Raw genomic sequence first — 23808 nt, forward strand, 5'->3', positions numbered from 1 at the left:
AGCTGCTGAAAAGCAAAAGAACTTCTATTCTAGTAGCGCTGCTGCTGCTGCTGCTGCTGCGCGGTTGGTTATTGTCCGCCGAAGTTTAGACAAGATCACCCCGGCAGCAGAGGCAAGCCGTGGCCACAAAGCCCGCTGTCAACAAAGCGCCGCGCCGTGGGTTGGAGCATAATTGATTCCTCCCTCTCTTTCTCCGGCTCTTACAGCATCTCCCTCCGCCAGGCCCCAGCTTTGTCCGGCGGCTCTGCTGTCCCGCTCTCCTCTCTTCCCTCCCTCCACACACACGCAACACACACACGCCGCCGCCACAACCTAAGCGCCTGAGGGATGGAAAGATCCAGCCCCGAGCCCAGCGATCAGCCTCGTGCAATCGCCCAGCTGCCCAATCGATCGCTCCTTCTCCACCCCCATGCTCGCCACCCCGGGAGGGTAAGGAAGGGAAGAAGACGACAAAGTCGAGAAGGGAGAATGCATGATTTTAAAAATCATAAATACAAATAAATATATATATATATATATATATATTTTCTCTAAAGCAAAAAGGAAAAAAAAAGTTTGGTAGTTTGCTCAATTGCGGGATTCCTCCGATGATATATGCCTAAAAGTGGACTTCCCTGCTGCATCACAGAATAAGGAATCACTGATCAGGATTTTTAAAAAGAGAGACTTTTTCCATTGCTTTTTTTTTTTTATCCCCCCCTTCCCAGTCCCAGAATTTCCGGGAACAAAGAAGGGGAAATGCGGGGGGGGTGCGAGGGTGGGAGGAATGAGGATGATTCCGGGTTTGGCTGCTCAGGTCTGCCTGTAAGGCAAAGCTTTCCAGTGTTATTGATCTTTGCACATTTCACCCCGCGGTCGCTGTAGCCAGTCGAGGGTTCCTGCCTTTGTGGAAACTCCGCGGATCCCCTTGTCAGAACTCCTCTGGGAAAAAAACAAACAAACAAACCTTCGCTCCCCTAGCAACTTCCCACCAACAAATTCACAAGTATATTAGCTTAGAAAGGACCAGATTCCCGGATGCAGAGAAAACACGTGCGTCCATCCTTCATACAAATGTTAACCTCTTCCTTTAAGGAGGGATGTATATCCACACGTGACGAAGTGGAGGGTGACTCGCGAAACTAGCACAACGCCACCCGGAGCCTTCAGTCTTTTCTAGGGCGAAGAAAAAAATGCTCCGTAAATAAGCTTTTGGTTATCCATTTACAATTCCGATTAGATTACTCTTTAACAGGTGAACCAGGAAAGAAGAATTCGTCTTCGGACCCTGGCAGCCTTTCTTCTTTACTCCAAGCTCGAGGTTGGGCGGGAGGTGGCGGTGGGTGGGAAGGACCACCGCTTTGGGGTACTTTTGAACCAAACCTCGGGAGTTTTTCAAATTCTCGTGTATTTCTCATAAATCGAAGGCGGCGGCAGCACCACCTTTACATAACCAGCGTGGGTAATAAATCTCCACCACGCCTCCCCTCAGGAAGAGTGATGATGATGAAACATCCGCTCTTACAGGTATCCCGACAAATACCGCCGGGATGACTAAAAGGGCACTAATTATGGGAGAGCACTGGATTCACGTCAGGACAGGTGAGGCCGAAAGGTGCGCCTTTAGCGGCCGTTGGCCGAGTTACAGCGCTGGAAACGATCCCGCGTCCGGCCCGCGTCCAGTAAACAGCCTCCTCCTCCCCCCTCCCCCCAAGAGCGTTAAGAAGTAAGGAAAGAATCGGCGCGGCGCTAAGCTTTGGGAATACAGTGTATTTATTTGTCCCAGGCTGGCGATGAAATAGACCAAGCCGGCCAACGCCGCTTTTGCTTCGTGTTAGGTTAGGGACGCAGACGACGAGTCGGCCACTGTCTCTCGGCACTGTTGTTGTGCCTGTTCTGCGGAGGCTCGCCTTTTACCCTCCCCCTTTCCCGCTTCTCTGGATTGGGCTCCTAGGGAGCTTTAAAGACCAAGCGGGCTTGTGCTCTTCCCCCGCCTGGTGTAATTTATGCTGCGCTTCTCAGGCCGATTGCGTAGCTCAGCCGGAGGCAGCGGTGAGGCTGGGAGAAAGGAAGCAGCAGCCCGCGTAGTTGTGTGTGTGTGTTTTAATTTCGAGGCTGTCAAGAGGAAGCTGGAGCAGCAGATAGAGAGAGAGAGAGAGAGAGAGAAGGAAAAAGTTGTATCGCTCGGGAGAAGCCGGGGCCAGAATCCGCGCTTGACTCCCCACCCCACCCCCCAGCCCTGCCGTGCAAAAAGGAGGGGACGGCGGCGGTTCTCACACACGCGCACAGAGGGATACACGCTTACCCGCACAAAGACCGACTCGGATGTTATTACTGGAGACCGGGCGCACGCTACGCGCGCCTCTAACCTAGACGCCTCTTCGTCCCTTACTTTGCACTGGGGGTCTGAATCTGAATCGGAGAGTGGCTTTTTCAGCGGCGCTTTGGGGCGGAGAAGGGGGCCGTTCAGACATTCCCTGCGTGGATGCCCTTCGCTTTTCCCTCTCCCCCCCTCTCCCCCCCTCCTTAACACGGCGTGCTGCTGCTGCTGCTCCGGCAGGGAGGCGGTGCGCGAGCAGCTGCTGCGTTTCCTGAGTAAGACCGCCTTTTGTTTTTGCTATTGCACCGAATTAAGCCTTCCCGCCCCCGCCCCGTTACCCCCGCCCGCGGACCAGGCAGGAAGGGGCAAACCGGGGGCAACTGCCCGTGCGGGTAAGCGGTCATCGCCTCCTTTCCACCCTTCCTTTCACCCACCCCCGGTGTACTTTGCTCGGCGGCGGCGGCTGCTGCTGCTCCTCCTCCTCCTCCTCTTAAGGAAGTTTCCTCCCCTCTCTTCTTCTACCACCCGCGCCGCACTTCCCCTATTTCGCAGGCTGCCCGCCCCAACTCCTCGGGGAGGAAGGGCTGTTACCATCACCCCCTTATCTCGAGCGGGGCTGGGCTGGGCGCAGACCACCTTCCGGCCCCTCAGCGAGGCCGAATGCCGGTGGCCGCCAATTCGCCACCCCGCACGGTGCAGCAGCCCGACTCCCGCCCCTTCTCTGCCACCGCCCGCCTCCGGGACCGGGACCCCGCCAAGCCCCACCACCACCCAGGGGCCGTCGGCGCCGACGAGCGCCAGGAGCCCCAGCGTCACGGCCAGGCCGGCGGGGAAGCGGCGGGGCGGACGGGCGGTAGTGGTGGCGGCAGAGCGGCGGCTCCTTCCGGCGCCCCTTCGCCAGCCTCTTTGCTCGCCTTCTTGCCGCCCTCGCCGCCGCTACGTCCCGCTGGGGGCCCTTCGTCGCCGCCGGAGCCCCCCCGGACTCGCTCCCGTTCTCGCTCCGGTTTCTTCAGCCTCCTCGCCATGAACGGCGGCACCACCGCTACAGCCGCCACCGCCGCCACCGCCGCGCACTTCCAGCCGCCGCTTCCTGCCCCACCGCATCTCCATGGGCCGAGCCTGCCCGAGTTAGGCGCCCGCAGCCAAGGCAGGGGCAGCCCCGCTGGACACGGGCACCCTCGAGCCCCTCCGGGTGCCCGGGCGCCCGCACCAGGTAATGGGGCCCTGGCGGGAAGGGGTGGGGGGTGGGGGTGGGAAGGCAACGGGAGCAGGCAGCTGGGCGGGCTGCGAGCTGGGGAGTTGTCTGGGCTTTGGGCGGCGGAGGGCACCGCGCGAACGAGCAAGGTCTTGGGAAGTCGCAATTGAAGGGGGAGCCGCCGCCGCCGCGCGAGGAGAGAACGAGCGAGCGGTGGCCGAGCCGGGCTGCTCCAGGCTGGCTTTGCGGGAATGGGAGGTGACAGGATGTCCGTGAAGTGACTAATAAAAAAGCGTTGAGGTGAATTATAAATGGGTGCAAAAAAGGGGGGGGGGAATAGACAGAAAAATGGGGCGGGGGCTGAGGAAAATTTGGGAAGGTCTTGGCAGCTTTCCGATTAATCGTGTTTACTTGGAAGTGAAGTCCCACTGAGTTCAATGGGACGTAACTTCCTACTGAGGCGTGTTTAGGCTTTTCGCTTATTATTGGTTTTCTCTCTCTCTCTCTCTCGCTCCCCTTAACGCGTGCTTAGAATTGCATGGCTGGGTTCGTGTTGCTATCCTGACGAATCCCGAGATCGCCGAAACACCCTCCAGTTCTTTTTCCTTTTCCATGTCTACACGTTAATGATCAGAAGTCGGACCTTCGCCTTAGCGAAGCGTCGTGTAATAATGATTGTAATCGGAGACTGGGGTGGAGTGGAGGGGGTAAGGAAAGGTTAGGGAAGGTGGATAAATGAGGCACAAGGGGAAGAGGCTGCTTAGTTTAAGGCTTGGGAGGAAGGGATGGTGAAAAGAAATTCAGTTTCCCAGTAGTGCTTTGCTCTTTGTGGGTTCAGGGTTTGTTTATAAGCAATATCTGGCTACACTTATTTTCCCCACCTTTTGGTAGAAGGACAGAGAGCTAGTTAATACTTTGGACTTTCTTTTTAGTACTTTGCTTCTGTCATACTGTGCTTTAGCAATAGCAGTTGTAATATGGCATGTGCTCTTCGGCGGCTGGTTAGGTTAGTTTTGATTTTTTAGTATTGGATGTGCGTGCTGTTAAGTCTGGATGGACAATTAAGATAGTTTTGTCTCCTAGAATTGAAGTTGGGAGGTTTCAAACATAGGATGAAATGTCTATTAGCGGTGGATATGTGAGTGAAAAAAGAGGGTCCATACTTTGGATTTGGAGGAAAATAGCAAGCGGCCTGACAGGATATAATAGAGTTAACATGGTAAAGTTTGACTGGATTGCAGCTAATACGTTTTTCAATATGTAGAAATAGCATGATCAGGATCAAAGTTGCATTGAATCAAAGTGCAAAATGTGAGAGTAGTTTATTCAACTATATTTGTATAGTACTTTTATTTGAAATGCCTGTAAAAAACAACAACAGTGGAGTCTCCTGGGTTATAGGTGTAGTCCAATAACTAAATTGCTGTCATACAAGCAGTATGTACTCAAAGCTAATTTTTTTTGTTTTAAGTCAGTGTGTGAATTTTTCTCCTGCTATAAGAAGAAAAATGTATAGTTGTGACAAATCTTCTTTTCTTTTTTGTGCTTTTCCGGTAAATCTTTTTTCTCAAAATACAATTTTATCCATATAGAATAGAATAGAATAGAATAGAATTCTTTATTGGCCAAGTGTGATTGGACACACAAGGAATTTGTCTTGGTGCATATGTTCTCAGTGTATATAAAAGAAGAGATACATTTGTCAAGAATCAGAAGGTACAACACTTAATAATAGTAATAGGGTACAATAAGCAATCAAATCATACTAGGAAATAGTCAATAAAAAAATAAAATAAAAAAATAAAAATTTCAGCAACATTATGAACTCAAGTACAGTATGCTTAGGATTAGAGCATGTTACCATTTTATTCCTCCAAACCAATAGTTTGTTTATATTGGTTGCATTTTTAATTTATTTATTACATTTGTATGACCTCCCCCCATCACCTATATGGTGACACTGGGCAGCTATATGAACATTTTTTATATGAATTTTGTAGACTTGGGGATTTTTAAGCAGTCATAGGGCTTTGTGAATAATAATACAGCAATGTAACATTTGTGGAATGTCCATGACTGATAAAGCTTTAAGGTAACAATACAGTTTTGTTCAATTAAAAATTGCTTTGAATAAATTAAAAATGCCCCAGCTGTAATTCTTCCCGGAAGACACACCCTCTGCCCTGCAAGATCTTACTCCTAGTTCCAGATGTATGTGGGCTGGTTGTGGTTACTCAAATGCAAGGGAAATACACATTGCAGGTTATGAAACGAAACCTATTTCTTACATGACCCTTTTTAAAGTCAGCTTTCCTTTGCCTTAATTGAATACTAAAGTAGAATTCGTATAGGTTCATATTTTGTTGTCTAAAGCATTTGGGTATAAAGAAAACTTTTTTCTGAGTTAACTAAAAAATAAAAATGCCAGCACATTTCTCTATTTTGGAAGAAAATCACACAATTAGATATCACTTGTTTTAAAAATGTGACTTCCAAGGAATGTCAGTCTTACTTAAATGCAGCAACCTGTGAACAAATTTTACAGTCATTTGGATAGAATAAAAAGCAAGTTAAATGAACTTCTCTGGAATCTTATGAATTTAGCACACATCACCAGAATAGATTTGTTCCACGAACAGAACATAGCACATGTGGATTACATCTGTTGTTCCTTTAATGGAGCAAGCAAACAATATATTTTTTTTAATTCTGGCAATGAGTTTTACATAGCCAAATACTGCCTCTTTTCCAGAAATAATCTACTTAATGTTATAAGATGTTATAAGAGAATCTTTGGGGAAGTGAGTACCAAAAAACTTTAAAGAGAATCTTATGGATGTTGTCACTGAATGGCTATCCTGATGCTCTTACCTGTTCACAAGCTACTGCCAAACTGGTACAGATACATTTATGTATTTGTTTATATCTCAGTTTATTATTTTTACAAGGGAGTAAATGTATCTAATATTCCTTCAATTCTCCTCACAATAACAACCCCATGAGGTGGGTTGGCCTGAGAAAGAATGACTGGCGTAAGATCACCCAGCTGACTTTCATGCCTAAGGCAGGACTAGCAGTCAGTTTCCCGCTTTCTAGCCTGGTGCCTTAACCACTAGACCAGGGGTCCCCAACTTCCTGTCTGTGGACCAGCACTGGGCCTCAGCATGTCCGCAACTGGACTGCACAAACAAGTGAAGCCCCATCTGCAGGATGCAAAACCACATCCATTCCAGTCCACGGAAAAACCTCTCTCCACAGAACCAGTGCCTGGTGTCCAAAAAGTTGGGGGCCATTGCACTAGACCAACCTGGTTCTCTTCCTCTTTCCCCTCCGTAGGCTCGCTCAGTATGTACATTTATAAACAAAGCAATCCACTATTTTTTAAAGAATACTTGTTCAGTACTTTTAGAACCCAGAGTCCTTTTTGACTTTAAAAAGTGTTGCTTTAACTTTGCAGTGTGCCAACAATACTTCCTGTTGGGTTTTTTTTTAAAGTCAGGTGAAACAGGAAGCCTGACAGGTGTTGAGGAAAGTACCTGCAGGTACAATGGAGTCTGTGCATATTTCAGTGGTCTACATGCTTGCTTTACTGTATTTACAGTAAAAATGGAACTATTTGTGCTTAGTTTTTAATTAAGTGAAATACCAAGATTTGTACACTTCTTACAGTTAAGATTCTGCAGTCCACATTTTTCTAGATAGTTCAAAACGTTCTCTTTTATCTCTAGTTAAAAAAATCTTTAAATAAAATAATCTGGCACAAATTAGCAATAACAATTTGGAATGTGTGTAACGCATGTAGTTTGAATGTAGTTTCTAAGTTACATTTAGGTGTACTGTAGTTATTGGAATAATAAAGTACATAGATAGGCCTGACTAAAAAGAAAGGGGCTCATTTGTTTGTTTTGATATTGGATTTTATTAGTTTCTATTATCATTTATTATTTTATGATGATGTTGAATTTCAGACTTGAATGCAGACATGCGTAATACTGAGTATGACCAGTAAATATCACTAAAATAGATGGTTTTACTTCCAATTAAGGTTTTACTTCCAATGGTTTTACTTCCAATTATACTTCCACCATAGTTGGAATAGGGCTATGAATCTCTGTGACAAGTACTATGACTACATTTTTTTAACCTCAGAAATAAATATACCTTCAGTTAAGAAGTTCAGGGAAAGATTACTTGTGGATTGTTTGTGCCTGTATCTTGTTTGCATTTTTAAAATTATTTTTTCTATTGACACCGTTGTTTCACTAGGAAAGTTACTTAACTGGAAGACCACACAGTTTGACTGCCCTTTCTGTATTATTGATACAACCTCCCATTTCCTCCCTGGCATACATAGAAGTCTGCGGAGAGAGGAGTGAAGATTAGAAAACTTCGTGTTTCATCCTGGACTTTGGAGGATTTGAAAGGTTAGAGTGTCTGCAGTTGCTGGATGTATTGACAAAACTAGGAGAAACTTAAGTTTGCCAGCCATGTCCAACACAGACTACTATTCTCAGATATTTCTATCCTGCACCAAAATCATGAGGGTTTTGGTATTTGTCATAATTGTATAAAATAAAGTGTTTGTGTTGCAACTTTTTCATGCAGTTGGAATTCCCCCTTCTATTCAACTATCAACAGATTGACATTTTACTAAACTATTTTTGTTCTGGAGGACAGACATTTGAACTTTTTCTCCAGATGTTTTACTCACACTGTTTTACGCAATCCAAAAAACAAAGTTGTGAGCTGGTGCTGGTCACATCTAATCTGTATAGCCATTGTAAGCGAGGAATGCAAGCCAGATTAAACAAATCTATGCCAAAAAAGAGGGGAAAATGTAGTCTAGGGGTATGATTTGAAAAATGATCTTTAACAAACTTTTCAATTATCAGTCAGATACTTCAAAACTGAAGTTTTGGGATATCTGAGCAACAAAAATAAACCTTGTGCTGCCTTAAATTGTTAAGGCGGTTATTTTTCATGGACTGAAGTTCAACTATTGCATTCCTTGAAAAACAACCGAGTCTACAAAAGTATAGTTTTAACATAGCATCTTAAAGATAGCCCAGTATGTTTTAGACATCTGTTTTATAATGAAATTTAATATTAGGGATTAAGTTTTTTAAAATAAAACTGAACTTAAACTTGCTTTTATAAAGGAAAGAATTAGAGGAAAAACTTAGCTTATTTGTTCATGACCCAGGGTGTGACAATTTATCACAATAGATGTATCTTGAATCACCCATTATCTCTGCTTGGCTGGTCTCTATAAATTGCTGGCTTCTTGAAAATTCTTCCCTATACATTCTGTAATATAGGGCTCTTTAATTCCATGGTATGCCCAATTCTAAACAGTACTAACCAAACAAAGTGGTTGTTTTGGTTTTAACTAAAAAGGCTGTTTCACTAATTGTCCTTTTTTAAAGTACGGAAACTAAATGGCTTTGCTGTATGTTTCTGCATCTGGCAGCAGATATATTATTTCTCTTTGCTTTTTCTTCCTGCTCCCTGTACCATCTAAGCTAATATAATTCTTTACTGATCAAGTAGGCTGCATAATCTGCTTTAATCAGTTTAATAGCCTGTTAGTCTACAGCCTGAATTACAATGTGGCAGAAATCCCAGAGGAGGAAATAAGTATAAAAAAATTAAAAAATAAATAAAATTCCTGGAACTCAGCATTGTCTCAGAAGGTTGTCTTAGCTTAGAGGCGTATATTGATGTTGCATGTGGTTTCTAGATCAAGACAGAGCCTTAATCTGTTTTCTAAGACCACTGGATTACCCTTAGTGACCTCAAGGAAACAACAACCAGAGGGTTTCAGATTTTTAATTTTGGGGTAAATTGATTGCACCTTTTAAGCACCTTTTAATACGTGCTTAAAATACCCTTACCCTATTTTGCCTATACTTCGATAAACAATATCCATGAGATGATAAAAATCCTAGAGATGTCTTAGGATAAGTTCTATTTATCATTTTAGAAGAATAAATATTGAAAGTTTGTAAACACATACTTTAAGGTTTGGTGGCCTTTTGTTAAAGAGGGAATCCTATTTTTAATTCTTTTGTAAACAATTGTGTTTATTTGACTGGTAAACATACGGATGCTGTTGCAACAATGGGTGCAGATTTTTTTTAAATCTATCTTTTTTGAGCTCAGTGGTTCACTTCTGGAAAGTCAATTATGGCTTTAAAAGCCACCGATTGTCTTATTTAGTTTGTGTTATATGTGAGGAAACGTGCTTAGAATCAGGAATTAGAACAGTAATTAAGAGTATGTGGGTTTCTATCATTGTGGCCATCTATTCAAAACATGTTTGTTGAACCTGAATATTTAAAAAAGGAACAAAAATAAAGCCATGTATATTAGCTAAGCTCTATCCATTTTCTTATTTCAGTGACCTTGGAAAAGCAAAATGTGAGTGTCCCAATGGAATGTATTAGTTTCATATTTTTTGTCTTTAAAACACTGTCTAAGATCATCTCACGATAAGAAAGGAGAATCACAGTGAATACATTAGAGTATGAGTGGGTAGAAAGTAGTACCAAAATGACAGGGGGGCGGGATCTGTGTTCAAATTTAGCCCTGAATGCATCTTTGGTGGGACTTGAGCAAATAGTGTCATATCTAGTGACTCTGTATGTTATTATTTACTTTATACAGTACATTCTTCATAGAGCTGATGTATAAGTAACTAGTGCTTTTTTTGAAGGACTTTAACTGGATGAATTCAAGGTTAGAAATGTATGTATGTATGCATGTATATGCATGTGGTATATAAAATCATTTCATCAGTTTTAGTTGAAGAGTCTGTCTCTTCTATGTACTATATACACAATCTCAAATACACACACACACACACACACACACACAGAGAGAGAGAGAGAGAGAGAGAGAGAGAGGTGATTTTAGTGGAATAGCAAAAAGAGGAAGATTATTTTTTTTCTTTAATCAGTCTTTTTCATATTGCAATAATTAAGAATTGAAGAGTCCCTCTGATGCAAAACAGATAGGAAAAGATCTGGAAAAGATCTCTCTCGTAAGAGATATTGGGTAAAAAGGTAAGGTAGGTTTATGCAATTTATGATGTACAGCTTAGTCACAATTAAACAGATGTTCTGATTGGCTACATGGCCTGCATTCTTCATCGTTAGACAAATGAAAAGAAAAAAATATACTCAAAAATATTCAAAAATATGCGTAGTACATACATTTGATATAGAGAGTAGCTATGCAAACATAAGCTATAGATAAGGCTATTAGTTGATAAGTGAGAAAATAATTGTAATAGATTACTTTAGTAATTAAAATATAATCAGTTATATATGCATTTATAAATAGCAATTTTCATAGTTATGTTAAAGAATTCTATACATTAGATCAGTTGTTCAAGATACCCTTCAGTTTTGAACAGCTCTAAATGCTTCCAATACAATTTCTGGGTTGTGTCTGAAATTATTATATAATTCTTTACCTGTATCATAACTCTTAATTTCCCTTTTTATGACCCTGTAATCCTTAATTTGGTGTAGAATCAGGGTAACTGGATGGAGTTGAGTGTTTGCTGACCAGATGCCCTTCTGGGCGTCAAGCGGAGTTCACAGCACATATGTTTTTCCTTGGAGCCTTAGGAGGGAGACCGGGGTGAGATTCTACCGGTTCAGCCTGGTTCGGGTACACCGGTGCCTCTGAGGATCAGTTGTTGGGCCTGCATGCCTGCCTGGGCTCTAGGCTGTGCTTTATATCCTGTTTTTTTAAGCTCAGCTGATTCACGCAGCACAGCGGATTGCCGCGCAGCAGCTGTTTAACACACAGGGATTGCTGGAGAAAGTCAGTAGCAAATGTTCTGCATGAGCACAAAGCACACGTTCACCGAACTGGTTGCTACACCGGTTGAATTGCATCCCTGAGGGAGACATATATGCAGCTACGTAGGATTGAACTCTCCATCTTCTGAATGGAAAGCGAGTCACTAGGCCAAAATGCCACTGAATTGCCAATATCATAACTGATAAATATTAAAAACTATAGAGAAAAAGTTTAAAGCAATGGGCAAAGTGGATTTGATTTAAATCAAGTCGATTTAAATCATGATTTAATTCACTAGTAAAAAGGCTTGATTTAAATCAACTTGATTTAAATAATAATTTTTAAATAACAACTGTTACCTCTGTCCTGCAGCAGTTCTTCATCTGACCCGCTGTTGACTCACCGACAGTCCCAATATTGCAGAATATACAGCCTCATGCTACATAACTAAGCTCCATTTCATGTTGAATAAATTAAATTATTAATGTATCTTAAATAGAAAACTATCTTTAGATAGATTTTTACTCCAAAAGCATTTTATTAAATTTTTTTTGATAAAAATAAAATATCCAATTTAAATAAAAAAAAATGAAAGTTAAAATTTAAAAATCCAATTTGTTCATTTAAAAAAATCATCAATTTTTATCCACCCTGGAAATGGGCTAACCTAGATTTAGCCATACTTTAAAATAGTACATTACACTAATATTGATTTGAGTGCTAGACTAATATCTGGTAGACACTATACTGAAATCTTTCAAAAGGTTCAGTGGATAATTTTGTATCAGCTGTGTGGTTTTTTTTTTTTAATCCCTGTTTAGGGCACAGCATTGTCATGGAGCTATAGTAGTAGAGACACTACTGTGTAATCTTGAGTTCACGAGGAAAGACAAAATATAAACCTCTTTAATAGTGTTGGTCATCATGAACTTGTCCTGTTGATTTTAACATGGCCATTTTGAGTATGTTTAATATTCTTTACCTGAATTGTGTACCTGGAAATTGCATTCTGTTTTTAATGGCAAGACTATTCCTACAACCAAATTACCCACTTAAATTAATCAGTGGAATTCTGGGCAGCATTATGATATTATTAAATGTACAAAATTCATTTTCTAATTTATTATGACTAAGTACATTGTTAAGAGAATGTCAAAAAATATGATTTATTTTTAATATAAGACAGCTTACAATCTGTGAAGGGAATCTGATTTTAATATAGTAAATTGGCATAATAGGTTGCAAGTTCCTAGTGAACACACTTAGCCAAGTTCCCAGTACATAATTGAGCACAAAATGGGCTGAATAAACTTGACAACTATGCCAAATAATATTTCATATGGTGCCTCTGAATTAATCATTAAATGCATTGAAACTGCATTTAACAGAACTAACAGCAAGATTTAACATCTAGAAGTGTGTAGTATATGAGTTCGCCCTATTGTATAAAGGTATAAAGAGTTAATGTGTCTGGAAGAGTTAAATAAGTGAAACATACCGGTACTTGAATTTTGATTTCTCAGCGACAGTTAAGTCTTTTTCAAAAATATACTAAGAAAGTTACTCAATCCATATACTTCCGTTCTTTTTTTTTTTTATATATAAAAATGAAAATGCAACCATGAATATATCAAATACATTGAGCTGCTTATGTGAGACTCTTTCAAAGCCCATTCACAAATGGATGATTATTATTCATAGTAAGATTCTTTGACTGACATTTCCGTGTTCCAGAACAGTATGTCTTTGAGTATGGAATGCTGTTGGCAACCCAGGAGTAGATGTGAGAATAAATATGTTTGCACCTGAGAATACATATGTTTGCGTCATCTCATCCAGCAAGGCCCTAATGGACTTGGCTTATTTGAATGGGGTATACTTTTCATATTGTCAGTTTTAATATTTTGGTGGAATCGGATCACTAACTTTCTTTGACTCACTTTCTGAGAATGAAGTGGCAAACATGCATGTGTGAACTAGCCTGTAAAATGATTGGTATTTTCTCTTATTTTTTGAAATCCTCACCTCCACTCCTAGTTGGAGTAAATTTTAAAATGGTTTGATATGGTTACTCTTACTAAAATTGGAAGGTTTATTAAATTTGATCATAATATCATAATACTGTAAGCTATGTTTGCAGTACTGTCTTTTACAATATAAGCAACACAGTTAAAAGATTAAATAAAGTTGAAATAATTTGTAAATTTATTTCAAATATTGCTAATCAAATTACAGGTTTAGGGAAAGGCTTTCATTTGCAAAAGTATGCTATCTGAAGCTTTAGACATTTGACAGATGTAATATAAATTGTCCTATTAAACAATCTATGTCTATGAATAATAAAATCTGCAGACAAGAATTTCATAAATGAGGGGAAGATCTATTTCTGCATGGCATGTTATTATGAAATATTGTGAGAGGAAATTGTTCTTTCTGGTGTTGGGATTCCTCTTTTTGAATTATCAAATGTGCCAGGATTTATCTAACAAGGTCGCTCTGAGTCTGCACTCCTATTGATTTTAAACGGGCATTTAGCATTCATTAGCTTGCTGAATCAGCCTTATAGCAGTTGAAGTAGCAGTGCTCTTCCAAGTAATTTTGTCTTCCGAAGTACAGAGGTGGACATCTGCATAGCTCAGGCCCATCTGGATGGAGCACAGCATCCATGAAGCTTTCCCTTAAAATGAAGCATGAGGCTGCTAATACCTTAAACTATGTGACCTTTGTAATTGAAGTGAAGCGGAACAGAATTTTATTCTACCACTTATTCAGAAATGGTTACAATAGATACATAGATAGGTAGATGATATGATGGATGTAGTGATGGTATTCAGCAGGTTCTGGCCAGTTCTGGAGAACCGGTAGCAGAAATTTTGAGTAGTTCGGAGAACTGGCAAATGCCACCTCTAATTGGCCCTGACCCCATCTATTCTCTGCCTCCTGGGTCCCAGCTTATCGGCTTGGTCTTCTTTTGTTGCCCTGCATAGGAGAACGGAGCTGGAAATCAGGTTAGTGGGCTGGAGAGGGAATGGGATTTCGCAGGAACCTTCGCCCAGGAGTGGGGAGGGAATGGAGATTTTACAGTATCCTTCCCCTGCCATGCCTGCCAAGCCATGTCCGTCAAGCCACACTATGCCCACCAAGCCATGCTCACAGAACCGGTAGTAAAAAAATTTGAATCCCACTACTGGATGCATGGATGTATGAATGGATAGGAATATTTAGTTATCTTAATTAGAATGTTTTACCCGGTGCTAAAAGAATGTTCCATTAGCAACCCAAAACATATCTGGCCATTAAAATGTATTGAACCCTTTTTAACTTGTGCAGGCATTTTACAAGCCCTTCTTTTTGCCCAAAATTTTTAAGAACCACTTGATTTCAATGAAGGAAAAAATTGAGTTGCTGGTATACTAAAGTTGGTGAGGTGGTGATATTTTTGGTTTTGCTTTGTTACGGCTGCTACCCTTTTGTTCATATCTGTGGGATTGAGTTGGCCACTTCCCATTTATGGAAAATTAGTAGACAACAAATGAACCATCTGTAGCTGGGATCAGGATCCACCCTTGACTGGATATAATTTTGTGTGCTGTTGTTGCCCCTGTGAATGATACGCTCTATCACCACTTTTAATCCACTTGTAATCCATTTTAGATTTCATATTTTGTATTTTTATCTTGTGCTTTATCTCTTGTGTTTTTATTGAAATGTGATGTGAACGTGCCACATGATAAATAAATAAATAAACCCACTTGTAACTATACTAACATAAATGAGTAGCTTTATTAGAAGGTAGTTTAACTCCTATAACCATGTGTTCCTCATTGAAATCCTCAATACTTTTTTTTAAAAATAAAACATGTACGCACATGACTTGGATAATGTGACTAGATTATTTTACGTATTTTGCAGGTATAAAATGGCTGTGGAGACTGCTGTATGTGATACAAATAATGTTCTGTCATATTCTTATATCTGAAAATCTAAAGAATAAGAGAGGGAAAAATAAAATTAAGGAAAAAGTATCATGACAGAGGGGGAAATGAGCAGCTTTCCATGTCATATAATATAAAGAAGTATGGAGAGTTTTTAAAATATTAAAACATTAAAAGGGATATATAAAAAATATTAAGAGGGAATAAAAAGTAAAATTTGAATAAAGGAATCAGTAATTTAGAAATGTCATAGTATTGGTTGTAAATAACAATGTATTATGTCAAGAGAGTAAAAATCACTAAACCAATTAACTACGAATAAACTCTAAACTAAGAATGAATCCTGAGAATTATGGTCAATGCAGTATAAATCACTGAATAAAATTGTAAACTAAAAATTCATTTCATATCAGCACAAATCTATTTTGCTTTGGTATCTTGTGAAATTAAAATGCAAACTCTACATAGAACCCCCCCTCCCAAATTTTCCAGTATTATGAAAAACTTTATAAAGCAGAAGAGTTTTCTCCTGTGAAAAGAACACTTGAAGAAACAAAGATTTTCAAAGATAATAGATAAATAAAAGCAAATGATCAATGGACCTCTACAATATAGGAAGGGAAATCTGCGAGGCTATGAAAAAAATAGGGAAAGCTGCTGGCCCAGATGATTTATATATTGTTTATTATCAATTGATGTGATGATATTATCCAAAATTAAAATGCATGTTATTCGTTCCTTTAATCTAGGAGATCAAGGTATTTAAAAAGTTGTCAGCCTCTTAATCTGACCAAATATATTATCAAAAACTAGATTATTCAACTAATCTAGTTAATTATTCAACTACATTATTCAACTAACAAACATCTGATGAATTATATTCTTTCTATAGAAGTATGCCGTACAAAAAATATTCGTTCCCTTTATAATATCTTTTAAAACTTGGCTACTCTAACCTACCCATAGTATGGATACCACTTACTTACCACTTACCTACAGCTCACATCGGTTTGAATTATATACATATGTAAGATTTTAATTGATTGGAGTGAATTTGAATATATAATTAAAACATTTAGGTTACAGATACTTACAGTTATTCTGTAGTAAGATGTGGACTATTTTTTTAAATTGACTGTACCATAGCCTTCTAATTCTTCTCTGTGACTGTAAGATATATTTGATTTTTATTTATACATACTGTAACATTTATTTTTGAGGGATTTGGTTTGTGTGCAGACAGTATTTGTGTGTGTGTGTGTGTTTTCATAATAGGTTCTAAATCAAAAAACATGCACACATGGTACACAATATGTACATATAGATAACGTTCCTCTTCAAGAGTTTGCAAGTTCTGTCAGAATAAGAAGTGTCATGCTGCAAACTCCTCTCCTTTTGTGTATGCATGCAGTGTCATGCATGAACAAAAGAGCTTGCATCACAATAGTGTGCAATGCTAGTTTTGTAATTCTGTCTCCACCCTGACCCAACTGATGCTGCTGTGCATACCATATGTGTGCGTTTTCTTTTTTCTTAAAAAAGCACTCTCATTTTTAAGTGAACAGATAATTGCATGAATGTTAAAGGTATTCAATTTTTACTTTTATTTTTTGTAAGCAAAAAGAAATTGCTGTGAAGAGTACTTTAAGAAGATTAATAAGAGGGTCTCTGTCTCAGACTTCTTGATTAAAGGAGGCCTGATTTAAACAAGATTGAAGGGGTAAAACAGTATTTGTCAAACTTGCTAATTTTAAGAAATGTGGAACTTTTAATTCCCAGAATTCTCCAATACTGGCTGGGGAATTCTGGGAGTTAAAGTTCCACAGTTCTTAAAGTTGCCAAGTTTGAGAAACCTTGGAGTAGAGGAACAAATTATTAATTCCCGAATTCTTGTACTAATTCCCCCCAGTAGAAAAACATTCAAAGAAAGAAGATGAAGCTTGGTGAAAGCTTCTAGATTATACAGTTCATCAATAAATGATAGGCAGACACTTTAGTCTCAAAACATTTGTGGAATATCTCAACATGAAAGCTTCAAATGACCTCTTCTCTAACAAAGATTGATCCCTTTATTTTGTTTTATTGAATCTGTGTCCCAAAAGAATGTCATGGCAAACAAAGCCATAACATTCGTGGATCTTCTGCATTCTGTTATATTTTTATTACAGCATGCAGTATTAAAAAAGATATCATTGCTATCTTAATACAAGCTTCTCAAAAGAGAAGGGAGAATGTCAGCATCTAAATATCTTCTTTTGTTTGGGAACAAAAGTTCAAATTGTACCAGCTGATATCTCCAGCATTCTATTGGTGAGAGATTCTGGCTGTTTAGCTGTGTTTAAAGATCCTTGGGTCCACTGAACCTGCCATGAGAAATGTTAGGAAGAACACACAATATTAGGCCGAGGCCTAATCTTTTATGAAAGAAAAGTTAACTTCAGGGTAGATATAAACAAAACATTTGGGGTGGGGGGTGTTATGAAACCCTTTGGAAACATACTTTCTGTATCCTGTTCCAAAGAACAATTTTCGTTTCCTGTGGAATATACTGGCTGGTGTATTGTGCTGTCAAATGCTCGTCTCTTTTCCTCTTTCAAAAATTGATTGCTGATTTTTTTTTTAAATGAAGAAAGGCTATTTAATTGAGTAAAAGCACATTGCTTTTAAAAATAGGGCAACTGGATCACTTATCTGAAATATGGAAAGAGAGGCAATAAGTGAATTAGCTTATTTGAGTTGCTGGTTTGTCCAATACCTAGTAAAGGAAAGAGTTAATAGGCTTGCTCATTGGGTGGGGGGAGGAGAAATCCCCCTGTGGGTCGTAGTTTCATGTTTCATTTGTGTTAAGCTTTCAAAAGTGTAATTTTGATTACAAATAGCATCTCTTTTCACATTTAGCCATTGCCCTTGTTTACCAAAATAGCTGAAATTTAATTTTCATTCTGTACTGTTTTTCTTGTTCTTCATTATCCTGTACAAACATATTTGGCTGAGGTTGCTCTTTCTGTTTTGTTAACAACATGTGTTTTGTTTTAGAAATAACTTCCTTTTTGATCACTGGGAAGTTTTTGACGCAGTGGTCCATATTGTCAGGTGTCCAGACCAATGCTGCCAGAGGTTCTTTTCCTCTTCAGTGCTCGGACTGTTTCATTTCAAGGAAAGAATCCCGGGAGAAAAGTGGCAAAGAAAGGATCAGAAGATTTGGGACATCCATGGGATGTCTGGGTTATGGTCTTGATATCCCATGGAATTAATTGGAGCCTTGACATTCAAACAAATAGCAGTGGGTAGTCCAGGGCATCAGGAATTGAAAATAGAATATACACCCATACAACAGTTCATTTAGTGACCTACTAAAGCTACAACAGCACTGAAAAAAACTTACGACTGTTTTTCACATTTATGACCCTTGCAGCATCCCCATAGTCACGTGATCAAAGTTCAGACGCTTGGCAACTGACTCATGTTAATGACGGTTGCAGTGTCTAGAGACATGTGATCACTTTTTGCGATCTTCTGACAAGCAAAATCAGTGGGGAAGCCAGATTCACTTAACAACCATGTAATTCACTTATCAACCGCAGTAATTCACTTAGCTGTGGGAAGAAAAATTGTAAAATGGTGCAAAATTTACTTAACAAATGTCTCCCTTAACAACACAAATATTTAATTCAAGTGAGAAAATCTATACATCGGATATTGCAATCTTAAGTTGCTTTTCACGGTCTCTACCTAATCATACATAGTAAATATAGACTAGACCTATTTTTGTTACACAGATTTAATACAGATTTTATGACACTTTTCTGTAAATGAATAATCTATTTTCACTATTGTCAATTTACAATTCATACGAGAACCAATTTGGTGAAGTGGTCACATTTGCCTTGAACAGCACGATGGGTGACAAATGAAATAATAAATAATAATAATGTGGTTAAGGTTAGAAACTAGCTAGGAATTGGGAGACTATGAGTTTTGGCCTCACCTTAGCCACAGAGCCAGCTGGGTGACCTTGATCCATTCTCCCTCTCTCATCCTTAGAAGGAGACAATGACAAACCACTTCAGAATTCTTGCCAAAAACATTGCAGGAATTAGTCCAGGCAATTTCTGAGAAGTGGACATGATAGAACGGAAGAAGGGGTGGCTCAGTGGTTAATGATGCTGAGCTTGTCTGCTGGAAAGCTTGCAGTCTGGGTTCAAGACCTGAGCGCTGCGCAATTGAGCTCCCATCCTTGTCCCGGTTCCTGCCTACCTAGAGTTTGAAAGCAAATGTGAGTAGGTTAATAGGTACCATGTCAGTGGGAAGGTAACTGTGTTCCATGCTCCTTGGCATATAGTCACAATGGCCATATGACCACCATTTGGACAACACTGGCTAATAAGTGGAGATGAGCATGTTTCCTTGAGTCAGACACAACTTTACCTTACCTTTACCTTTACATTTACCTTGGAATGGAAGAAAAAAAAGTTTCTTCTACATTTTTCTTTTAATTTCATGATGGAATGGTTGTTTATTTTTATTTTAATAAATTTATTGCTGGCCAGTCTCATGGGTCTATGATAGGGTTGTCTATTTCATTGAGGACCGCATCAGGATTGTATTTGATCTTATGAGGCCAGGGTGGGTGTGGCCAGGGTGGGCATGGACAGAATGACGTTACTCATGTCGGGGGGGTGCCTGTAATGGCCCGAACGCTCTGCCAGCGAAAACGGGCTCCCGAGTTCCATTTTTGGTTGTGATGGCCTCCTGCAGAGCTTGTTTTTGCTGGCAGAGACATCGAGGGTCAGTCCTTCACTGTTCCAGGGTGGCCCCGTGGTCCAGATCCAAGCACCCCGTGGGCCAGATCTAGCCTGCGGGCCTTGAGTTTGACACCCCTGGTCTATGGTTTACACAGAACCCTAGACTGGAAGAAACCTTGGAGATATTCTCTTGACCCCTAGCCCCAGTGCGGGAGCCCATCATAACAGCATCCTCAACAAATGATCATCCACTCTCTTCTTAATATTTCCTGCAAAGGAAAAACCATTAGCTCCAGAAGGAATTTCTCCTATTGTTGAACAGTTAAAAAACATAGGTGTAGAATTACTGAGTTTGATTTGCTTTTCAATATATTTTCTTGTTGAACAACTAAGAATGTAATCCTATATATTATATTCTTGAGGATAAGTGTGAATCAGTTAGTAGGCTTATTTCTGAGCAGATTTGAATAGAGCTGTAAATTGTTAAGGGTAGAGTGTGAGGATTGGCACCATGCTAAGAGGAACATAACTATGAGCAGATGTGAATAAGAGATTCTTGTACATGCTGAATAGAAGATGTGTAGGTGAATAAAAAGAAGATAGTAAAAGGAAAAATCCTGTTAATTTAAATTGTACAAGAAAAGACATAATTATGTTCAAAATCTTCAGAGAGAGCCTACTGTGTTGCCGAAACATTTTCCAAATGTTTAACAGCTCATTAATAGCCTTAAATATTTCCTTTACATTTCTTTACATTTATAACCTAAGTTATTATTCTCAACATGCTACTTATTGAATGGGATTCAGTCTAGTAGCTTCATTGGCTAGCAGGCAAAGAATTTCAGTAATTATTGCTGAATAAATCCTTCAGCCAAGCCATCTTTGAAAGCAATTACAGTGAAGCACGTGGAAAAACAAGAGAAGAATCATCTCAAAGGTGTTTTCCAAAGGCAACTGGACTTGTGTGCTTTTTCCTTGAGAAAAACATTTCACTTCTCATTCAAGCAACTTTAACTAACTTTAAGACAGTTATGACCGGGATGACTGATAATCTCCATAGACAAAGAAAAGAATCAGTTCGAGTTGCTTCAACAGTTTTGTTCAAACGGTATTGATTTTTATCCTTCAGAGAATCCTTAAAGGGAAGACTCGGGTCTGAGCATGGTATTCTTGGCCAGGTAGCTACATTATGAATATAGGTGATTCTCAACTTACAATTGTTCGTTTAATGACTGTTCAAATTTACAGCGGCACTGGAAAAGTGACTTACAACCAATCCTCATATTTGCAACTGTCAGAGCATATACCCACAGTCACGTGATCAAAATTCAGGTGCTTAGCAATCACGATGCTTCACAAATTTACGATGGTTGCAATAAGCTGGGATCATGGGAGCCCCATTTGCAATATTCCCAACTGGCTTCCGACCAGAAAAGTCAATGGCGGAATCTGGATTTGCTTAACAGTCGTGTTATTTACTTAACAACTACAATGATTCATGTAACTGGGGCAACATATTTCATAAAATTGGGTGAGACTCACTTAACAGCCTTGTTTAGCAACAGAAATTCTGGTACCAATTATGGTTGTAAATTGAGGACAACCTGTATTGAGAAACCGATTGAGCCAAAGAAGTTTTCACCAGAAGCATTGAAACTGGATCTTCTTTACTATCATAACTTAGAAAAGTGGTGATCGCAACACACTTTGAATATACCCATTTCTTTGAAACCAGTTATAATAACAGGAATAGAAATACCTTAAATAAATTGTAAGTGCTGGAAATGTCATCAGATACCTGGCTCATATTACCATATGTGGTGGACTTGTGAGGATGCTAGAAAATATTGGACTAAAATTTGCATATGGTTGGAAAAAATGATAAAGAAACATATAGACTTGAAACCAGAGATTTTTTTATTGGGAATCTTACCTGATACATATAATAAAAATTTGAAGTATTTGATTGTAAATGTATTAACAGCGGCTAGGATTGTATTTGCTAAAAACTGGAAGAGTGAGAAAATTCCATCAGAGGAAGAAACTATCAAGAAAATATTGGATTGTGCTGAAATGAGTAAATTGACATTTGAAATTAGAGAACAAGAAGATAAACAATTTTATGAAGTTTTATGTTTTATGTTGTATGTTTTATGTGGTTTTGTTTGTTGTTAAAATCAATAAAAAATTTTTTTTAAAAAGAAGAAATACCTTAAATAAATTGTACCTGTTTTAAAGCATTGAACAGAACAAAGTAGTATAGAATAAAACAAAATAGTATAGTATAGTAATAGTAAAGTTATAGTATACTATAGTATAGTAAAGAATAGAATAGAATAGAATAGAGTAACAGTTGGAAGAGACCTTGTAGGTCATCTAGTCCAACCCCCTGCTCAAGCAGGAGACCCTATACCAGGGGTGCCAAACTCAAGGAAACAGCAAACAGTAACAGACATGGTTACTGTGTGTCTGCCAGAAAAAAGGGAACTTGGGAGGCTGGCAGAGGGCTGCAAGAGGACGTAGTGGCCGAAAACGGCAGGAAGGAAGGAAGGAAGGAAGGAGTTCATAATGAGAGTGGGGGGGTGTTTTCAGGGAAGTCCTGCCTTAGCACTTGACCACCATAAGTGCTCCCAAGACGAGTGATGTTGAGCTGGCCATGCCCCCCTGGCCCTCCAAGGTCAAATACAACCCTGATGCAGCCCTCAATGAAATAGAGTTTGACACCCCTATACCATTTCTGAGAGATGGCTGTCCAGTCACTTCTTGAAAGTTTTCAGTAATGAAGCACCCACAATGCTACAAGGCACAGGAATGTTTTACAAGTTGATACACAACTTGTGAAGGCAAGCTATTTCGTTGGTTGATTGTTCTCACTGTCAGAAAAGTTCTCCTTATTTCTAGTTGAATCTCTCCTTGATCACTTTCCTGGTCTGGCCTTTGGGTGCTTTGGAAAACAGGTTAACTCCCTCCTCTCTGTGACAGCCCCTCAAACATTGGAAAACTGCTATCATGTCACTCTTGGTCCTTCTTTTCACTAAAGTAACCATGCCCGGTTCTAAACGTTCTTCATATTTAGCCTCCAGTCCCCTAATCATCTTTGTCGCTCTTGTACAAATTGTACAAAATGTACAAATTGGCTTCATCTTTTGTGAAGATCAAAATTGTGTGAATTGTCATGTGTCCTGTTAAGATAGTTAAGAATGGGAGGGAAAACCAGGATGGCATAGAAATGATAAAAATTGAATATCATGTAGCCAAGAATATATCTGTAGATTGTTGATAAATATACTGAAGTTGTCCTTGGCTGTGCTGCTTCAAAAACTAGAAATACAGTACTTCATACCTTATGATAATCCAGTTTAATTTAAGTACTAAAACATGTTATTCCTTTTGAGACTTTGTGTATTTGGCTGTACAATATAGAATATATTAACTCCTTTTGAAGGAGGAGGCTGCACCAAAGCAATGAATTAGAAATGTTCATAAAATATGCACCAGACTATTGATTCTATAGTGTAACTGGAGAAAACATATTTCCTGCTTTCAAATGCAACGCTGATGTTGCTTTGTTTGCCATAGACAACAGATAGGATGGTCAGAAACTTAGTGGAAGAAAAATTATTGAGCTGTGGGTATACTGTTCTCCCTCTTGGCACTTTAATGATTGCAAAAAAAAGTTCCCATTTTTGCTACTACCGGTGCTAAGCATACTTGCAAGGAAAGGAAAGATGAGATGGCATAGGCTTGAAATGAGTGACGGAAGTCTCTCTTGATCTTTTGTCCTGTCTGTAAAATTAGAGTGAGCCCTTTGAGATCTGTATT

General features: G+C 39.5%; 1 protein-coding gene across 6 annotated transcripts in view; it reads left to right on the forward strand.

Annotated features, from left to right (window-relative positions):
* The first annotated feature begins 1462 nt into the window (after window positions 1-1462).
* Window positions 1463-23808, forward strand: part of RNF38 (ring finger protein 38) — a 108030-nt gene continuing 85684 nt past the window's right edge. For 2 of the 6 annotated variants that reach the window (XM_087926357.1, XM_087926352.1), the window contains exon 1: window positions 2532-2691. Coding sequence is in view for 2 of the 6 variants with exons in the window: in XM_026712788.2 (XP_026568573.1) it covers window positions 2960-3512 (553 nt within the window). In the remaining 4 variants the exon portion in view is untranslated. Of the gene's footprint in view, window positions 1595-2531; window positions 3513-23808 lie in introns of those variants that run through there. The other 4 variants (XM_087926356.1, XM_026712789.2, XM_087926358.1 and 1 more) reach the window with 4 other exon arrangements.

Source organism: Pseudonaja textilis, chromosome 2 (genome assembly GCF_049901715.1).
Source record: "Pseudonaja textilis isolate UNSWEBS1 chromosome 2, rPseTex1.2, whole genome shotgun sequence".
NCBI lineage: Eukaryota > Metazoa > Chordata > Lepidosauria > Squamata > Elapidae > Pseudonaja > Pseudonaja textilis.